The sequence below is a fragment of the Myotis davidii genome, unplaced genomic scaffold (genome assembly GCF_000327345.1).
Source record: "Myotis davidii unplaced genomic scaffold, ASM32734v1 scaffold221, whole genome shotgun sequence".
NCBI lineage: Eukaryota > Metazoa > Chordata > Mammalia > Chiroptera > Vespertilionidae > Myotis > Myotis davidii.
Genome location: NW_006293349.1, coordinates 7024895 through 7043721, shown reverse-complemented (window position 1 = coordinate 7043721; position 18827 = coordinate 7024895). Strand labels below are relative to the sequence as shown.

The following is an 18827-nucleotide window of genomic DNA, read 5'->3' as shown; positions in this document are numbered from 1 at the left end:
TGGGAATCACCCTACAACACAGGGGTAGCTTTTACCACTTTCCAGGTGATTCTATTTCCAAGATGTGAGACTGGATGTCAGGCTGGGCCAGTCCCGGAAGCAGTGTCCTGTCATCTAGCTGCCTAGAGAACCTCGCTAAGTGCTTTTGGTAGAACGCACCTAGAAAAAAGCAACAGCCTCGATTATCATACACAAATTAATATAACTTTATTGGGTGGAAAACGGGGAAAGAAAAAGATGGGTGTTTTGTATTGATCATCAGAGTTCATAAAGGGATAAACTCAGGTCCAAAGCTTCAGCCCTGTGGACGTCGTGTCCGGGGCGGTGGCAGCAGGCCAGCCCGGCGCTGGTCAGATCCCGGCACGGCTGTGGGTGCAGCTCCTCCGCGGTCAGGGGTGTCACTTCCTCTCCAGCTCAGGATGGTACTTCTTGGGCATCAGCCTGAGGTTCTGTTTATTCTCCCACCGGTGCAGGATAGACTGGGTGGAGATGGCGTCGTGCCTCTGGTCTTGGTCCTGGAGGGAAGAAACCACACCCAGCACTGCTCACACTCAGGCGGCCTGGGCCTGGGCCTGCTCTGTGTATTCATTCTTCAAGGTGGTGCTAACCGGGACAGTTGGGGAGGTGGGACTTCTAAGGAAAGCTTAGCTCACTGCTTTTCCTGCGGCGGTTTAGAGAAAGCCACAGATGAGAGTGAGAGTGAGAGAGAGAGAGAGAGAGAGAGGGAGAGAGAGAGAAGCTGATGAAGAGACTGTGCCCACCTCTTCCCAGCACCTGCTCTCCTGGGGGAGCCTCTGCAGCCGGTTTTTTGTCAGCTCCAGCTGTAGGCCATCGAACCTGCACTTAAACCAGCGGTGAGCCTCTTCCAGGTTAGCTGTTATCTGAACACATGAATGTTACTGTTAAAGTGACAACAACAGACCTTCGCTGTGTATTAGTTCAGGAGACGGTTCACCTAGGCACTAAGAGACCCCAGTGCTGACGGAGGGTCCGGGCACCTGTGTGCACCGCACGCCTTCTCTAGGTGGGAGGGTCACTTCCAAAGTGGAGGAGAGCGCGCAGGTGGGCCTGCGGCTTTCACGCCCCGCCCAGGGCTCCTGCCTGTGGCCGAAGGCAAGGCAGAGCCGGGAGAGAATGACAGGACAAGATGGCGCTCAAGATTAAAATGTCAAGCCATGTTTTGAAATTTAGACTTTTATTTTTTAAGACTAAATAGTTCTCCCAAAGTCCCTAAACTGTAAAGCCTGATTTTTCTGTTGTGCTTTCTGAAATTAACAGAATGAATTACAAGGAAATGGGACCAGCGTACTGTATGTAGCATTTTTTTACTTTCTTTCTTGTAAACAGCTTAGACTTGAGCTCAGAAGCACACACGTCCACATTGTCTTTGTCAGAGCAAACAGGCCCTCGGATGGTCTGTCTCTGAGGATGAGCTGGAACCAGTATTCACTTATTGACCAAGGCTCGCTGAGTGCTTACAGATGCCTGGCACTTTTCTGAGTAGCTGGGGCACTTTGGTAATTTGAAGGCAGAGCCAAGAGAGGTGTATTTTACAAGAAGGCTGCTTCAGAACGGCTGCGGAACCTCCTCTAGAGTAAAGAGTGAAAGAACTGTGCCCCCTATGGCTGCTTCATGGGCAGCATTTTGTTTCTGATGCGGAGCTCTGAGCGGCCGTTTCTCTTGCCTGGGAAGGCATGTGCGTGAGAGCGGGCTCTGGCTCATTCCCCGCCACTCCCCGCCCGGCGCCCGCGGGGAACAGGTCCTCAGCAGGGGGCGGCCTTGTCCTGTGCGGCCAGGTCGAGTGGGGACAGGACAGAGAGCTCCCTCGTATGAACGCCGAGAAAGCCACAAAGCTACGGCATTTTCCAGGTCTGCGTGCAGCCTGGTGATGCTGACACTCCCACCCCCCAAAGCAAACCGAACCCCACCTTTCTCCAGCACTTCTACCAGGAGTGGAAGAAAGATGCTTGGAATGGCATTGTGCATCCTGTCTCCTCCTGCATGGCGAACGAGAAGGCAGCTAACATGGATTGAAACTCACTCGGAGCCACTTATCACTAACAGCACGGGCTTAGCCTGGCGGACTGGGGAGCTCGCAGCGGAGGCACCCTCCTGGGCCCTGGGGTCCCGCTGGCATTCGCTCAGGTGTGTTGCAGGCCACAGTCTCTTTCTTATTCCATCTAAGTTAACACTATAAAAGGGGAAACCGTGGCCAACTGAAAGCAACATCACATGATAAGTTTAAGAATCTGTTCTCTCATCTGGAAAGAGGGCGGAGGAGGGAGACTCATGACTTCAAAGATCCTTCCAGCTCTAAAATGTATGACTGTACATCCCTCCCAAAGCCAACTGGAGACATTAGAACCAAGGAAGCAGGTCACGAGCGAGGAGGCCTGCTTGCCACCTCCCGGTAGAGACCGAACCAGCTCCCCCTCGTCAGTGCACGCCAGACAGCGATGCGCTCAGCCCGCACCTGCCGGCCTCCCTTCTCGCTGGGGCAGGGGCTTGGACCTCAGCGCTCTAGTCTCTCCTCAGGACCCACCATCTGAACCTAAAAGCGGTTTCCGCGCCTGCCTGCGTGCACCTCCCGTAGGGCGAGGAAGGGCTACGCTGACTCAGGTGTGTGGCCAGGTGGCTCTGGGCCCGGCGTACCTGTTCTGACTCCACACTGGCTTCTTTCAGCTTACTCTCCGTCACCTCTTTACATTTCTTCAGGTGTCGCACCGTTTCCTCCAATTCCTGAAAACGGGACACAAAGATTTTTACCAAGTCCCGATGGACCGTATCAACCAAACAGCTCCCGCCCTGGAATCAGCCGGCCACAGGGAGGAGCCACGGGCGCCACGTCCCCGCCAACCATGGCCTTCAGCTCAGAGATCTTCCTGCGTGCCTAGCTCTTTGCACAGGAGAGCTTCAGTCACAGGAAAGGCGACTCGTTTTTATTCAGTTGGAAATGGGCGCCTGTGCCGTAGCCGAAGCCCAGGCTTTTCCTAGACACCGTGGCCTGGGACTCAGTGAAGATGAGCGGCCGGTCGGCCCCTCTCCTGCGGGACCTAGGAAGCCTGGTCTGACGCGGGGGCTCGGCCGTGCGCAGCGGGTCACCGGGCTGAGCCTGACCGCCTACCTTGCACCGGCGCTCCAGCTCCTGCCTCAGTTTCCGCTCCGCCTCCAGGCGCAGCTCCTGCTGCTTGTTCCGCGCCGAGGTCTCGTACTGGCTCTTGGCCAGCAGCTGCATCTCCTTCTGCAGGTTCGTCATCTCGGACACAAACCTCTGGATGCTCAACGACTGGGGGCACAGACAGCAGACAGTGGGGTACCAGTTTGGGGTTTGATGTGAAGGGTAAACACAGAGTCTGGAAATCATCTACCTGCTCGTAGTTCTTCTTCTGGTACTGGTCCTTAATCAGCTCCATTTGCCTCAGCTCCATTTCTATTTGCTGAACGGAAACGGGAGACAGCACAGAGGTCAGGGGATGGCTGGCTCTTTGCCGACAGGACAGAAAGAATCCCACGTGAGTTCAGTCCCCAGGCCTCCTGGGCTCTCCTCCGCCCACGGGCCCTGTCCTGCCCCGCCCAGCAGAGCCCTGTCCCGTCCCCGTGAAGGGACGGTGGGAGCAGGAGCGTGACCCTGGCAGCTGCAGAAACCGGACATGCACACAGCAGGATCATGGCGGGAAGAGACAGTCCCAGGGCAACCTGCCCTCCCGGTCCAGCTGTAACTCGGGACACGGGGCTGGGAGTGCTCTGAAGCTGCCCTCCCAGGTTGTTCGTCACAGAGACCAAGGAAGGAGGGAGACAGTTTCTCATACAACCTTCATCCTCTCCACGTTCTGAGCAGCATTCGCCTTGGCCGACAAGTGGAGCCTGATCTGGGCCTTCTGGTTCTTGATCTTGTCCTTGCTGCCGGCCAGCAGCTTCTCCAGCTCCGTGAGCTTCTGCCGCAGCTCCCGGTTGGTGCGCGACACCTCCACGGACCTGCAGTTGGCGTCCTCCAGGGCTTTCTTCAGCTGTGAACGCAGGGACGGGACATCCTTACCTCCGTGGGTAAGAGGCGGATGCTCACCTTCCTCCCTGCACTGGGTTCTCTTGGAACCTGCCTTTTAAATAACAGGTCAGTGGAGGAACACGCTAAGCGATTTAAAGAACACAGTCTTCCTCAGAACAGATAAACCATTTAAATGCAAGTTCAACATTGAAAGAGCACAGCTTTGGGGTCAGACCTACGTTCAAGGATCAGCTCACCACTGACTCACCAAGTGGTTCTGGGTAATTAACTTCCGGACGCCTCAGGCTCATCACTGGAAACGTGTGTGACAGCCGCCCTCGCAGGACAATACAGCAGCTCAACAAGACAGAGCGCAGAAGGCACGCAGGCCTGGCCACAGGCACCTCTCAGGGGTCACGACCAGGTCACATGGCCAGGACCCCGGTGCATGTGTCACAGCCAAAGGGCTCCCCTGACCCTGGTCCTGTGTCGACACACACTGGGGACCTCAAAATCAAACTGCCTAGGAGCTGACACTGAGGTACCCCGCTTGCTCCCCAGAGCAAGACCTTCTCCCACTCCTCCTCCTCCTCCTCCTCCTCCTCTGACCATCCCTTTCCTACTTCTACGACATCAGGTCTTTAGGACTGTCCGCTTTTTGCCTTGCCCTGGCCCGGAAACAGGCCCCTGCCCAGTGGGCACCCCAACCCCCCGACACCTGTGGATGTGCCACTGCGTGGACGTGACCCTGCAGCTCTGCATTACATCCTCCTTCTCTGGAACACACTCAGCCCCTCTTCATTGTGTCAGACTCCTAACCACAGGGCGGGGGGTTCATTTCCAAACCCCACGTCAAAACTCCGAACCTGGGGAACCTTGCCTCAGGTTCTGTACCAAAGGACACAAGGCAAAGGTACCCAGAATAAACCACCTGCGTGGCCTACAGACCATTAATCGTACTGGTCTCCATGGAGGCCACCCTTCGGGTCCGAGCCCCAGACTCAAAGGGGGCTTCTCTGGAGCCATTCATGATCTGAAGCGAGCGTCCACCGGCAGATCCCTACGCTGACCAGGAGCGAAGGCAGAGGAGGCTGTGGTCTCACAGATACAGCAGAACCTGCTGCTAGAACAGCACTCTGACTAAAGCCCCCAGGCTCTCTGTGAAGTTGTTCTTGCCTGTAGGACAGCCCTTGACTACCTTTTAGACAACCGGGAAGCTGTGCTGTGACCATTGCTGCATTCGGATGGACACTTCTGGGGAAGTCACGGCTCAGCAACAGATGGCTGCACAACCAGCTGGCCGGAGAAAGCGACTCCTTCAAGAGGGTCTCTCTCTGACTTAGCGATGCTCCCTGGCTTGGGTCCCGAGGATCACGGCTCAGAAACGCGCCCCGACACCGGGACCACCTGCTTGTCAGCCCCAGCAGTCCCCCTGGCACTGGAGTCCCTCCGAGCTCACACGCACGACCACAGCTGCTCACCACCGAGCACATGTCCCCGAGACGAGGACATCAGAAGGGAAGACGAGAATGACTAACTTAGATAACACGAACTCAGTCATGACTATGAGTGCCACAGAGATTCGGCAGAAAGACGCCCGGACCTGTGAGCGTCACACACGGGCTTTGCAACAGGCTGCAGCAACAGGAGACCTCCCTCCGTCAGGCCTGGGTCTGATCAGAGAAGGGAACCGTTCAACAGTCATCAGGTCCCAAATGGAGTCACGTCTGCTAAGCTGCCACCGCACCACCACGCAGGTACAGTTCTGGCTCTGCCAGATGTGGGACCTAACGCAGGAACCACCTGGCCGACACCAGTTAGGCCCGTAACCTAGCTGACACCTGCCGGGCCCCAACGGAAGTGACCTCGCAGGAACCGACCACTTTCTGCCTCTACCTTCCCGCTTCCCGCTCCTTGGAGCTTCTCGTCTGCTAGACTGGATGCCCCGATCCAAATCGATTTTCATTCCAATAAACTCAACCTTTTTACTATGCCTGTTGAACTTTTACAATTACTTAATTATTTTAGATTCTCCCCCACCTCATGTGCCCTTAAGCCAGTGCGCGGGACATGCAGGAAGAGGCATCTGAGGAGGGAGGAGCTGGGCCGGCCGTCCAGGTGGCTGGTGGGGAAGTCGTTACTTGCACCTTTCCTCTCTGCACGAGCTCCTGCCTTCAGATCCCAACTCTACGCCTCAATGTTGACCTTTTACTGCCCCCCAAGCAACCACCTGTCAGACTTTCCGTCTACCGCTGGGTGAGCGAACATCTGCCCTCAGCACCTCCTGTGTCCAGGCCCCGTGACAAGGACTTTCCATGGATTTCCAGTTTAACCCTCACCACAAACCTGGGAAGTGATCAGGGAATCGGACTCCGAGTCAGCATGTGCACGGACAGTCAGTGGATCACGGCTGACAGGAGGCAGAGCTGGGACGGCGAGCAGTGCCCCAGCCCGACCCCTGCTAACGGCTCCCCGGGTCACTCCATGTCCGCCCCGTCTCCCAGGTTCACCATCCTGGTTAAAAGGACCGATGGATTCTGAACAACGATCTCTGACTAACGGTGCCTTTAATGTCAGTGCACCTTTTTATTTTCCACACAATTTTCTTTTTATAACGTTTATTATTTATACAGTGCTTTGCAATTTACAGAGCGCTGTATAAAGAGTTGAAATCGATTTCGTGAATGGCCTCAGTGAAATGCAATGGCTCAGTGCACCGAATTTGGCAAAATACAGACCAACTACCCCAACCAAAGCCTTAGAATGATTTTACTTCCCCCCTCCCCTCTGCTCAGGATACTACACGCAGTGTCTGTCTGATTTCTCTGTGGAGGTGGCTTTTTTACTTAACCGCTGTTTCCACAGAGCTATCTGCTTGGCCCCAACCATCCAAAGCCCAGAGTAACTGCTCTGGTCTCTTAGGCCTCTGTCTCCAGCATCTCTTCCTGCCTGCCTACTTCCCAGCGCTCAGACCGCCACCCTGTGCTCCACTCCTGGTCACACCCAGCGTTCTGGTGGTCAGGCCACCACAGGCCATGTCCGCCGCTTTCTCAGACGTTTCCCAGCCTCTGCTCCGACCGAGAGAGACATGTCCTTCTCATCTGCTCACGTGTCACCAAGCTTTGCTCACCCTCTTACACTCAGGACCTATCAGCTCTGCGGGCCTCAATCCAGCGTCCCTTCTCTCGCAGGCAGCCTGTCACCCAGGCCTTCCCTCACGTCAAACCCTCAGACTTGCTAGTGTGCACAGCCTCCAGCCACCAGGAGAAGCCTGTGATGTTCCTCATTGGTCTCATGTAGAGAGAGGCGATCACAACTAAACAGGGTCCATGAGCACGGGTCACGGCTCCCTGCGTCTCCGTGTGCCCGAGGAGGCAGTGGATGGAGACGGTGGCCGTGGGCCCTGGGGGCAGCGCCCTTACTCCCCGCCCTCAGCTGGCACTCGCTGGTGGAGAAAGGCCCATCCAGCTCCCTTCGCTGGCAGAGACTGTGATAGAAACTGGTTTTGTGTCAGTTTACCAACAGCACAGGGATTGCCTGACGTCAAGGGGATGAAAAGAGCCGAAGAAGAGCTGCACCCAGAGCTGTGCCCCTCAAGGCCCGCCCATGGCCCGGAAGAAACGGCTCTGCCCAGACCGTACCTCGGCCACCTCCCGCTGGCTCGCCTTCTTGGCGCTGTCTCTCTCCATCTGAAACTGCTTTCTCAGAGCTTCTACGTGCTCAGCGTGCAGCTCTGCCTCCACCTTCGATTCCTCAGTTATGCGCTCTCTGTTTGGAAAGGACAGAGGAGAAATCTCCGTTAGAATTCAGTGCGGGAGGGGAGGGAGCCTCAGTGACCTGAGCCCATCGAGAGGGAGAGAACGCCTTACCTGCAGCAGATAGTCCTTCCGCATAAAGAGGCCCAGCCAAACGCACAAGACACACTCACTTGTTTTAACCAACAAACATCACACCCAGCATAACACTTGTGCAATGTGAAAAGGCCTTCCCTGCTGCGGCTCAGACCCGTCGCCCATGCCCACCTGCTCACTAGCTGAAAGGAATGCAGATCTAAAGGGTATGCCTTCCCTGCTGCGGCTCAGACCCGTCGCCCACTAGCTGAAAGGAATGCAGATCTAAAGGGTGTCCCAAAATCCACGCAAGAAGTAATTTTGATAGAAAACATAGGTTTATAAGTAAAAATTGTAAATGTTGTGGCCCCACCCCCTAACAAAGAAACAGAATTTCCAGAGGATGGGGCCCAGAAATCAGGATTTTTAAAAAGATTCCCAGGTGATTCTCATGTGCAGCCAAGGCTGAGAACCACTGGTTTAAGACAAAACCCGAGGGGGTTGGCCTGAACACGATGGGCCTGACCTAACCACCTTGGGCCGAAACGGAGGACACTGATTCCCATCTGCCTGGACAGACCCCACCCCCGGCCGGGAACAGCCCTCCGGCTCCTGTCGCTCCTCTTCCGTCACGCTCTGAAGGACACACACGCTGTCCTTAGACAAGGGGTGGCAGAGACCTGCAAGGGGCCCTCTGGCCAGTGTCCGTGCCGTTTTGGCTTGATCTCTGTGTGGAGAAGCAGCTCGATACCCGTCGAGGGCAGAGCTGGACATGAGCGACTCGGGCAGCTAGTCCCTGCTGCTGCTCAGCCGTGCGGCTCAGGCAGGACAGGGTGAACGTGGAGTGAGCCGGGCACGCCCTCGGGCGCTGTGACGGCACTGCCCTTACTTGCAGGTCTCCAAGTCCTGCCGCTCCAGCTCCTTGCATTCCAGTCTGTCTTGGATGTGGTCCAGCTTGGCTTGCAGGTGGTTGTTTGTCTGCAGCGCTTGCTCCAGGCTCATCGCCAGCTTCCTGTTGTCTTCTCTCGCCACATCCAGAGCCTTCTGCAGGGGCTCCACCTGGAAGAGGAGCGTGTTTTCATTCCCCTGTAACATGCAAACGCCCATGACACCGCACAGCCACTCCCTGCCCTACATCAAGTGCCGCCGAAACAATCATGGTTGGAATCAGCAGCAGATTCCAGGTGCCTGGAATGCGTGAGAACTTACAGTGGACATTGCTTCGGGACGCTTAGGAGGCAATGGGAAGGGTGCTGGTCACTAAAGAGCTTTATCCTGTTTAAAGTCGTTAAATTACCCTTCCTGATGCTGTCACCTTCTGGTCTCACTGCCTGTAGAGAAGAGATCTAGCAACTGTTCCTGTGTATCATCCAGGAAAAGCTTATTTGTATGAAACATCCATGTGTACTTTATACACATGTGTATGTGTGTATACATTTGCACACACCTGTGAGCAGACACGTGAGGATGTGCTTTCTAGGAGTGGAATCACTCTAGCTCCTTTTTCCATTTGTTAATCCTCACCGGAGGATATATTTCCATTGGTTTTTAGAGAGAGAGGAAGGGAGCGGGAGAGACAGAGAGAGAAACATCAAGGTGAGAGACAGGCATCAATTGATTGCCTCCCTGACCAGGGCTGGGGATGGAGCCTGCAACTGGGTATGTGCCCTTGACCGCAACTGAACCCATGATGATTCCTTCTGTGGGCCGATGCTCTCTCCGTGAGCGAAGCCGGCGAGGGCTCGGCTACTTCTGCCGGAGGGTAAAGTTATTCTCCACGCCCTTTAACTTCTGCATTCATTTACGTGATAAATGGAAAGTGAACCATATGAGGCAAAAAGAACTTGGCATCATTTGGTCCTGGTTTCCCAATAAAGGATTCCGGTAAGACTTCAGGCCCACTTCCTGTTTGTGAACATGTCACTGTCCAAAATTCAGACCCAAATGGAAGAGACATTTACCGACTGTTTTACTCCATTTTTCCAAAACAGAAAGATCCCAGGGAACCACCCGTCACAGTGATCATTCCCCCCGCTGCCTCTACCTCGCTGCTGTGCTGGGCGTCCACCACCAGCATGCGGGCCTGCCACTGGTCCACCTCCGCCTCCAGCTTCTGCACCCTCTGCTGGTTGAGCGCCCTGGCAACGGAAGCACCGGCGGTGACGAGAGAGAAGAGCCACCCAAGCAACACCCCGGTCACAGGCGACTTCTCCCAGCAGCTCGGAGCACATGAGCCGGCTACGGCGACCAGGTATCGGGGAGCTGGCAGGCACCAGCGAGGAGCCTCAGCTTCCGGGAGGAAATGAAGGCTCCTACAGATGAAAAACTTGCCCGGCTTACGGGACAGGTCTGGCTGGACACATTAAGCCAGCAATTTTCAAACGATGTGACACAAGAATTTTTTTTTTTCTTTAAATTTTTTATTTATTTAAAAAAAATTTTTTTGCACCCCAAGAATTTTTAGGACGTGCAATACCTGCCTATTTAGCCAGGGACACTGACCTCTTTTCCCTTAGACTGCCAATAAAAAAAATGACAACAAGCAATACAGTAGCTTTCTTATGTAAATGAATCAAAATTATCCCCCTACTTTTTTGTGAGATTGGCAAAAAATATATATATTGGAGTACTGCATAATTTTAGTAATTAGATTACATTTGACATGAAGTGAAAAAGGTTGAAAATTGCTGCATTAAGCTCTCAACACATGTCAATAATTAACTTATAGGCTGGTAATTTTATAACATATATAATATATAAATTACATACAGTTTTGTACCAGTGAATGAATATATTCATACTATCACTTGTACATGAATTGTCTTGATGTTGAGATTTCTGCTTCTAAATACACCAGGTACCTAGAATTTTACTGTGAATGGTAAACTATTTTTATCACCATCCCCTTGAATTTCTCTTTACCAGTAAGTGCTGAAGACACATTCATAATATGTAAAAAATAAAGATGAGCGTAATGCAGACTATAAAACTCGTCCTCTCATAACACAGAGGCAACATGCACCGCCAATATACACATTATAATGTATTGCAAACGCCTTACTAAACACAGACCATTCGCTCATTAACCTAAAAGGGAAACTTTTATGTAATATTTGAAACATTCAAAGGAGTTTACTAATAAAACATGGCTAGAAGTAGTTCTCAGAATGATTCATATAAAATAATTGTTGATCTTTAAATGGGACACTAATAAATGGATAATTAATCCAAACTAAAGTAGGCACTGAGCTTCAATTATCTTGACAATTACAATTCTGTAGATCCAAGCACAAGTTTAAAGGTGTAGAAAACAGCAAGGGTAAAATGTAATCGATCACATGAATTTCTACAATTTCATATCACTACAAAAATATAAGCATTTTGAAATTCTGGAAATCATGGTGGTTTCGAATTCCAGACTTCCCCTAACTTGAAACTAGTTCTCTTCACCATCACCAGTGTCTGCCAGGGGAAAGCTGTAACTGACTGGTGTCCTGGCTTCTCACTGCTCCTCACCGCAGAGCGGCAGGAGAGGACGAGCACAAAGGCAGCAAAGCATCTCGGTACCTTTCTTTCTTGAGGCCTGCGATCTCCGAGTCCCTCCGCCCGAGCTCGATCTGCACTTTTTCCAGAGCGCCTTGCATCTTGCTGTGCGAGGCCAGCACGTTCTCCAGCATGATGGTCACTTTGCAGTTGTCTTCTTTCGCTTCTGCCAGCTGCCGCTGAAAGTTCCCCATCTAATAGAAAATGAAGCCAGGAAAGATGGTTGATTCTTTCTGCTGAGTCCCATTACTTCCAGGAAAGGAGTATGGGAACCAGGCACAGTAGAGTGCTGAGAGGAATAATTACAGTACATTTTACATTTTATTCTTACTTTGTTTCCTCAGTTACTGTGATTTTGAGAAAAAGAAAACTGGGCCTCAGATCCTATGGACACACGGAGAGCTCTGAAGTGCCCCCGGCCACTGGCACGTCGCACACAGACAGACATTAAATAGAGACATGGGACCAACAGCCTGGCGGGCCCGCTCGGGCCTGGGCAGAGTTCTCTCAGAACGAAAGACCACGAGGAGGTGGAGGGCTGGGAGAGGCTGCACCCACAGCCCTGCGGCCAAGGAGACGTCTGGGATGTGACCTGTTCCCACTGAGCACACCGCCTAGGCAGGGAGCAGTTAGTGACAATTCAACAAGAAATGGTCACGGTGAGTATCATGTTAATACAGCAAAGGAGGCAGGCTATTGCCATAATCAGATGTGCTCCAACAGACTTTTCTTTTGATTAAGACAGGAAGTTGAAAAATACTGGGAGTGAGATTATGCATTTTTAAGGAAAACATTTTAAAGTGCTTCTACAGTTTTCTTAAAGAAAACAAATCCTCCTCTGAGCAGTCCTCACTGTTTCTTCCTAAAGTAACAAGACCGAGAGGGACACGTGGGCCTGAGATGCACAGCCCTCCTCAGCGCCGCTTCCGGAAGGACCCCACCTTCTTGCTCTCCTTGTCCTCCAGGGCCTCCAGGTCCCCTTTCAGCTTCTGGTTCTCCTGCAGCGCCGCATCGCGACCCTTCACCGCCTGCAAGAGCTCCTCTTCGTTCTTTTCCAGAATGGACTTCACCTTAGGAGAACAAGGACCACGCATCACTTTCCCACAGCACAATAAACCGCATTAGAGCGAGACACAGCAGCTTAGAAACCAAACCTAAAGTGCCAATTATATGTGCTTACTATTATAAATAAAATCAGCTTTTTCATTAGCCGTTTTTCCCTTTAAAGAAAACTCCGAAGCGAAAATAAACGTGTGTGAATAAACGAGCAAACCTAATATATGACCATCACCATGAAAGTGCAGAATACGGGATAAAGGGGCAAGACGATGAAGTCACGTGTGAAATGGGGCCAAGCTCCCGCATGTGTCCCGAGTCCGTGCCTTTCTGTTGTGTCCATCCACTGCCGTGTGGTTGTCCCACAGGCAGTACCCGTCCGCCTGCTGGTCCTGCTCTTACAGACAGAGGTGCTGTGAACAACTGTGTACAGTCTCTGTGTAGACAGTGTTTTTATTTGTCTTGGGTAGATACTTAGGAGTAGAATGGCTGGGTCGTATGGTAATAGTTATGGTTCATTTTTAAAGAAACTACCAAATTACTTTCCAAAGTGGCTGCACCATTTTACATTCCCTTTGGCGGCGTATGAGAAGCCCTGTTGCTCCACCTCCTCACTAACACCTGGTCTCATCAGTTTTCCCCTTTAGACATGCAAGTAGGGGTATGGTGGTAACTCATGGTTTACGTATCAAGCAAAGATGGACGCTCTAAAAAGTTTTCTTTGGAAAATATTTTCTGATGTTCAAGTTCTTAGGGCTTTTATTCATGTACTTCTATTTTAAAATCAGGCTTTAACCAAACAACTTAATTTGAACATTTAAGATTAGGTAGATATTTTAAATTAAAAAATAAATCAAAATAAGATTTTAGAAATGTCAATGGTTATTGTTAAGCAAAATCTGATATTTTCTATGTCCCAAAACAATAATTATGTGAGAAACAGAATGGTCTCTATTTGTATCATCAGTATCCCCTAATTTCCTGTTATTCAGACCTTCAAACATTATCTTTCTGGATTGTTACTACTATTCTTCACCTATCTATATAAAAGCCTAAGCAACTGTTATGAACGGATGACCAGTGGACCAGTCACTATGACACACACTGACCACCAGAGGGCAGATGCTCAATGCAGGAGCTGCCCCCTGATGGTCAACGCGTTCCCACAGGGGGAGCACCACTCAGCTAGAAGCCGGGCTCACAGCTGGCAAGCACAGTTGTGGTGGCAGGAGTCTCTCCTGACTCCGGGGCAGTACTACCGAGTGGCAGGCACAGCAAGCCAGGATGAGCATGAGGGGCGTGGCACCTGACCCAGCTCGGGCTCCTCCCTGGCCATCTGCCACTTGGCACACTGCTACATTCCTCGGAGGATATCCGACTGCTAGTTTAGGCCCAATCCCGCAGGCCTAAACCGGCATTCAGACATCCCCCGAGGGGTCTCGGATTGTGAGAGGGTGCAGGCCAATCTGAGGGATGCCCTCTGCACTGACCCTCATGCACAAATCTGTGCACCGGGCCTCATGTTGTTATATAAATCTCAAATTTCCTAATGATTTCATTTATGGTCTTTACTTACCGAATCCCGTTTAAGAAAATACGATGCCTCATAAGTTTTAAATGGTCTTGAGGCAAGAATGTCTATTTTACCTTCCAGTCTTCCCTCCATGGTTTTAATAGCATTCAAAAGAGTCTTTAGAGAGATTCGAGAGTCCCCAGTGTCTTGAGATCTCACAGAAGTCAGGGCAGGTGCAAAGGACACGTGGCGTGTGGAGTTGGGAACAACACTGGGCAGACCCACGGACGCGGTTCTTTCCTTGACGCTGGGTCTACTGCTCTCAAGAAATTTCGAAGATGTAGGCCTCTCCGGAGATTTCCTTCTTCTCGGAGGCATCACCAATTAAAAACAATAAACTCAACTAAATGTAGTTATTTTTCAAAGAGTGTCTCCTTTGCTATGAGGAACAACGTTCTAAGCCAAGCCGTGATGGGAAGTATACTGTGAAAAGTGTTCCACGCTTTCAGGATGAAGACACCCCACCGAGAGTCTATCCCAGCCAAGGAGCAGCCCTTCGTCAAATCCCAGAGGGAGAGCACCTGTAACAAGGCCCTGGACCAACAGCCAGATGGTTAGAACCCTAACAGGGTTCCATCTGGAGACACATTCCACTTCCTTGGTTACTGAAGGCACATCCACAAATGTTACTGCTACCGAAATTACACATGCTGCTGGAGAGGGCAGAGGTGTTTTTACCAACAATATACACGGTAAATTTGTAAATTATTGAAATGAATCACTTTCTTTCAGTTACACCAGGGGTCCTCAAACTTTTTAAACAGGGGGCCAGTTCACTGTCCCTCAGACCGTTGGAGGGCCGGACTACAGTTTAAAAAAAAACTATGAACAAATTCCTATGCACACTGCACATACCTTATTTTGAAGTAAAAAAACAAAACGGGAACAAATGCAATATTTATATTTGCATGTGGCCCGCGGGCCGTAGTTTGAGGACCCGAGTTACACATTCCTGGATTATTTTCCTCGCAAAATATTTTATATATCTTACTTGTCTAACTTTTTCTATTCATTGGTTAAAATGTTATCATCAATCTCACCCTAGTTGGGTGGCTCAGTTGGTTGGAGCACTGTCCTCACGCCAAAAGATTGTTGGTTCGACTCCCACTCAGGGCATATACCTAGGTTGCGGGTTTAATTCTATTTCTCTCTCCCTCCCTTCCTCTCTAAAAAAAATCAATTAAAACGTTATCAGTCCCAACAGTCACCATGCTGACAAGTGAGCACCTGCTTCACTGACACCCCTTCAAGCAGCTGACTGCAGGTGTGTCTTGTGGCCGAGAATTCAAAAACCAGAGGCTTGTCGCCAAAAGTTGGAAAGCTCCATCGGGATGTGTTTCCTAGGAATGCTCAAAACACAGCTACTGTTTCTGCAAGTCCTGCTTTCTAGTCTGTAATAAAGTTTACTGAGCACATTTCTAAGCCTCAAATTAGAGCGTAAGCGGGCTTCAGGCATTTTTGTGAATGCCTCGATGGCTTAGCAGAACCTTATACATACTGTGTGTTTAAAAAACGCCTGTTGAATTGAGTTAAGTGTGTATATTCATCTTTCTGGCACTGTTTGGTCAGGTGGGAAAAAGGCATCCATCTCTTAGAAATGAGTTCAAACCGCTCAACAGCCATCTGTTGTGGCTGTCAGTCACACCTGAGTGTATTTGCCCTCCAGAGCCTTGTTCAGCTTGCGCAGATGGTCATTCTGTGAGCAGGTTTCAGTGAAGGAGTGTAGCTGCTCTTCCAGCTGTTTCACTTTTATCTAGGGAAAAGGCAAAACAATAATAAAAATCAGCCTTGTCAATAATTAGATACTGTATATATAGTTGTCTACTCCAAGAGGGAAAAAAGATTTCATGAGTTTCAAAACAAATTTAGAGAATCCCTAAAACCTGTAAAAAGCAATCCTAAGTTTTTCTAATAATGCAAAATGTTATTTCAACTGAAATACCTAGTGACTTCATCAGCTAACATAAGCTAAATCCGTTTTTATGTACAGAGATAATTCATTTGACTTCTACTGCTTATGGAAATTCCAAATTAACATGACTCATGACTATAACAGTGAGACTTTGTAGGTAATAGCTTTCAATTTTAAAGGAACTGTGGTATCTGGCATTCAAACTTCTTTTAAAATATGGATCATTAGAATTGTCAACATGCAAGGAGACAGTCTGTTTTCACTGGCAGAATTACAAAAATTGAATAAATGGAATTATATGCTGAATTGTGTTTTAGAACTAACTCATAAAAGTGACCACTCACATCTTTGTCTTTAAAGATTTTGATCATTTGGGGAAAATGATTATCATTAATATTTACTCATACATCTCCAAATTATGTTTTTCTACATTTTCTTCCTCTTATTCCCAACTCTCTCATACAAATCAACAACTGACATTGCTGAGCCTACTCTTAAATCAGGAAAAATTTCACCCCAAGTTTTAATTTAAAAAACTTGTTTCTCTTATGGTATCTTCTTGTTTCCTACCGTGGGCGCAAGCACCCTTGGCTGGAGCTCTGGACATTTAAAGAGCTGCTCAACCCTGCATGCTTGTAGTGTTTTTTGAAAGGCTGCATGAGAACACATTGTGTCTTGAGCCATCAGCAGGGTCCTCCCTTCCCTCCTGTTGGCCGTTCCTGTCGCCTTTCCCACAGCGCACGGGAGAAAAGCACGTGGGTCCCCACGGCCACCAGTCAGAAGTCGTCATGGTTCCCACCTCCGGTTCAGAATGGAAATGCTGCCTCTGAAGGGAGGCGGTGGTGCAGCCGTTACTCTCATTTAAACACAAGCGTCACCCTCTGAGCCCAGTGGGAAGTGGCTGCGCCACTAAGGACTTTCCGACGTGCCTCTCCCAGCCAGCACGGACTATCCTCACGCCACAGCTCTCCTCAGGGGTCTGCCCTGCCTCCCCTGGGCACTCAGCACAATGCCGTCACGTTTGTCAGATAACATGTTCTTATCGAGAGCCCTTAGTTTTTACACTGAAGTTCTTATTTGGTAGGATTTCTAACTCAGGACATTCAAATGGGAAAGGACACAGAAGCAAATGCATCCCGCGGCCCAGATCTCGGGTGTTTCTGCCATGTCTACCCACACAGCTCCCATGGCCAGCGCAGCAGCCAGTGCAGGACCAGCAGACACTTGGGCAAGGTCACATCCAGTCACTGTTTCCAGTGCCCAAATACACAGATGGAGATGGATGCAGAACTTAATACAACACTAGGGAAACTCTGAGACAGCTAAGGGAGATGGAAAGGAAGTCTTATTTGGATATGCTTTGTAAGGCAAGTATTTAAACTAACACAATCAATGCATTTTCTAGTTTTTTTCTTCACTACCTATGGTACATTTGAAATGAAGCAGGACATACCTACAATGTTAGCCCTTTTACAGTTTGAAATGAGCTTCCAAGTAAAAACAACCTGAACTGCCAAAGTGTGAAAATACATTCAAGAACTTGTGATAATTTTAGCATAGCACAGATTTTTTTCCTTTTTTAAAGCGAATCTATATATATAAAAGCCTAAGCGACCATTACAACCGGTTAACTGAACAACCAGTTGCTGTGACACGCATTGACCACCAGGGGGCAGACTCTCAATGCAGGAGCTGCCCCCGGTGGTCAGTGCACTCCCACAGGGGAAGATGGCTCAGACAGAAGCCGGGCTCATGGCTTGCGAGTGCAGTGGCAGTGGTGGGAGCCTCTCCCACCTCCTTGGCAGCACTAAGGATGTCCGACTGACGGCTTAGGAGCGGGTCTAAGCCATTAGTCGGACATTCCCCGAGGGCTCTTGAACTGTGAGAGGGTGCAGGCTGGGCTGAGGGACCCCCGAGTGCATGAATTTCATGCACCAGGCCTCTAGTATTTATATAATAAAATACCAAGCAGCAATTTAAGCCAAAGAATTACAACAAACAACATAGATGAAGCTCTCAATTACAGTGATGGGTGAAAGAAACAAGAAACAAAAATATATACACTGTATTATTATTTAAAGTTCAAGTACAGGAACCATTAATCTGAGGTGTCAAAAGTGAGGATGGGAATTACCTTTCTTGGAGATAGTGACTGGGAAAGGCTATGCAATGAGTTTTGGAATATTCTATTTCCTGATCTGAGTGCTGATCACATGAGTAGCTTTACTTTGTGAAGCTTTACCAGGCAGTGACCTGTGTACTTTTCTGTATATATGTTATAGTTCAATAAAAACTTTATTAAAACAAAACAAACAAAACCTTTGCAAGGGAAGAGTGGTATCATCCCATTCACTCATCTATTCTGGTGCCTCAGAGTACCAATTTCCAGGGTTATTTCTCTTTAGGAAAGTTAGAAAAAACTCAGCAAAGAGAGAACACAGGCTCTCTACATTCTCAGTAAATGACCTTGCATTAAACAATTATAATAAAGCTTCACAGAATGGTCTTTGGCTTCGAGATTTAAGGTTTTAACATGACAGTATAGGTACGCAAATAGAAGTCACTTAGATTTTAATGCAGTAACAAAATTAGGGAGGTTCAAAGACTGATCCAAAGTTATGTAATTAGTAAATGACAGACTAGGTACTCTCAAAATTCATCAATATTTAGACTGACAAATAACATTAAAAGGTTAGACAACAAAATTCAGAAAATAAAACCTCATACCTGGAGTTTTCCCTTTTCATAGGCCAGTTTATTTTTACTCTGAGTAATTTTTCCCAAGACATTTTCCACCTTCTGTCGGGCAAGCTGATGAAGCAAGCAGACATGGATCAGTGCACCAGGCATGCAAGGGACCCATCATTTTCCTTTTAAACAGTATCTACACCTCACCATTTTCCTACCAACGCAACCGGGATTCCTACT

The 18827-nt window shown here is 49.5% G+C and overlaps 1 protein-coding gene across 2 annotated transcripts in view; it reads right to left on the bottom strand.

Annotated features, from left to right (window-relative positions):
• Window positions 1-182: 182 nt before the first annotated feature.
• CCDC150 (coiled-coil domain containing 150) overlaps window positions 183-18827 on the bottom strand; it is a 42755-nt gene continuing 24110 nt past the window's right edge. The window contains exons 13-25 of one of the 2 annotated variants that reach the window (XM_006767079.2): window positions 18627-18710; window positions 15633-15740; window positions 12300-12428; window positions 11383-11552; window positions 9860-9953; window positions 8705-8874; window positions 7627-7753; window positions 3813-4007; window positions 3369-3437; window positions 3125-3286; window positions 2653-2739; window positions 762-881; window positions 183-515 (exon numbers count right to left, since the gene is read on the bottom strand). In XM_006767079.2, the coding sequence (XP_006767142.1) occupies window positions 399-515; window positions 762-881; window positions 2653-2739; window positions 3125-3286; window positions 3369-3437; window positions 3813-4007; window positions 7627-7753; window positions 8705-8874; window positions 9860-9953; window positions 11383-11552; window positions 12300-12428; window positions 15633-15740; window positions 18627-18710 (1632 nt within the window). In that variant the 3' untranslated portion in view covers window positions 183-398. Of the gene's footprint in view, window positions 516-761; window positions 882-1928; window positions 1998-2652; window positions 2740-3124; window positions 3287-3368; window positions 3438-3812; window positions 4008-7626; window positions 7754-8704; window positions 8875-9859; window positions 9954-11382; window positions 11553-12299; window positions 12429-15632; window positions 15741-18626; window positions 18711-18827 lie in introns of those variants that run through there. The other variant, XM_015566101.1, reaches the window with a different exon arrangement.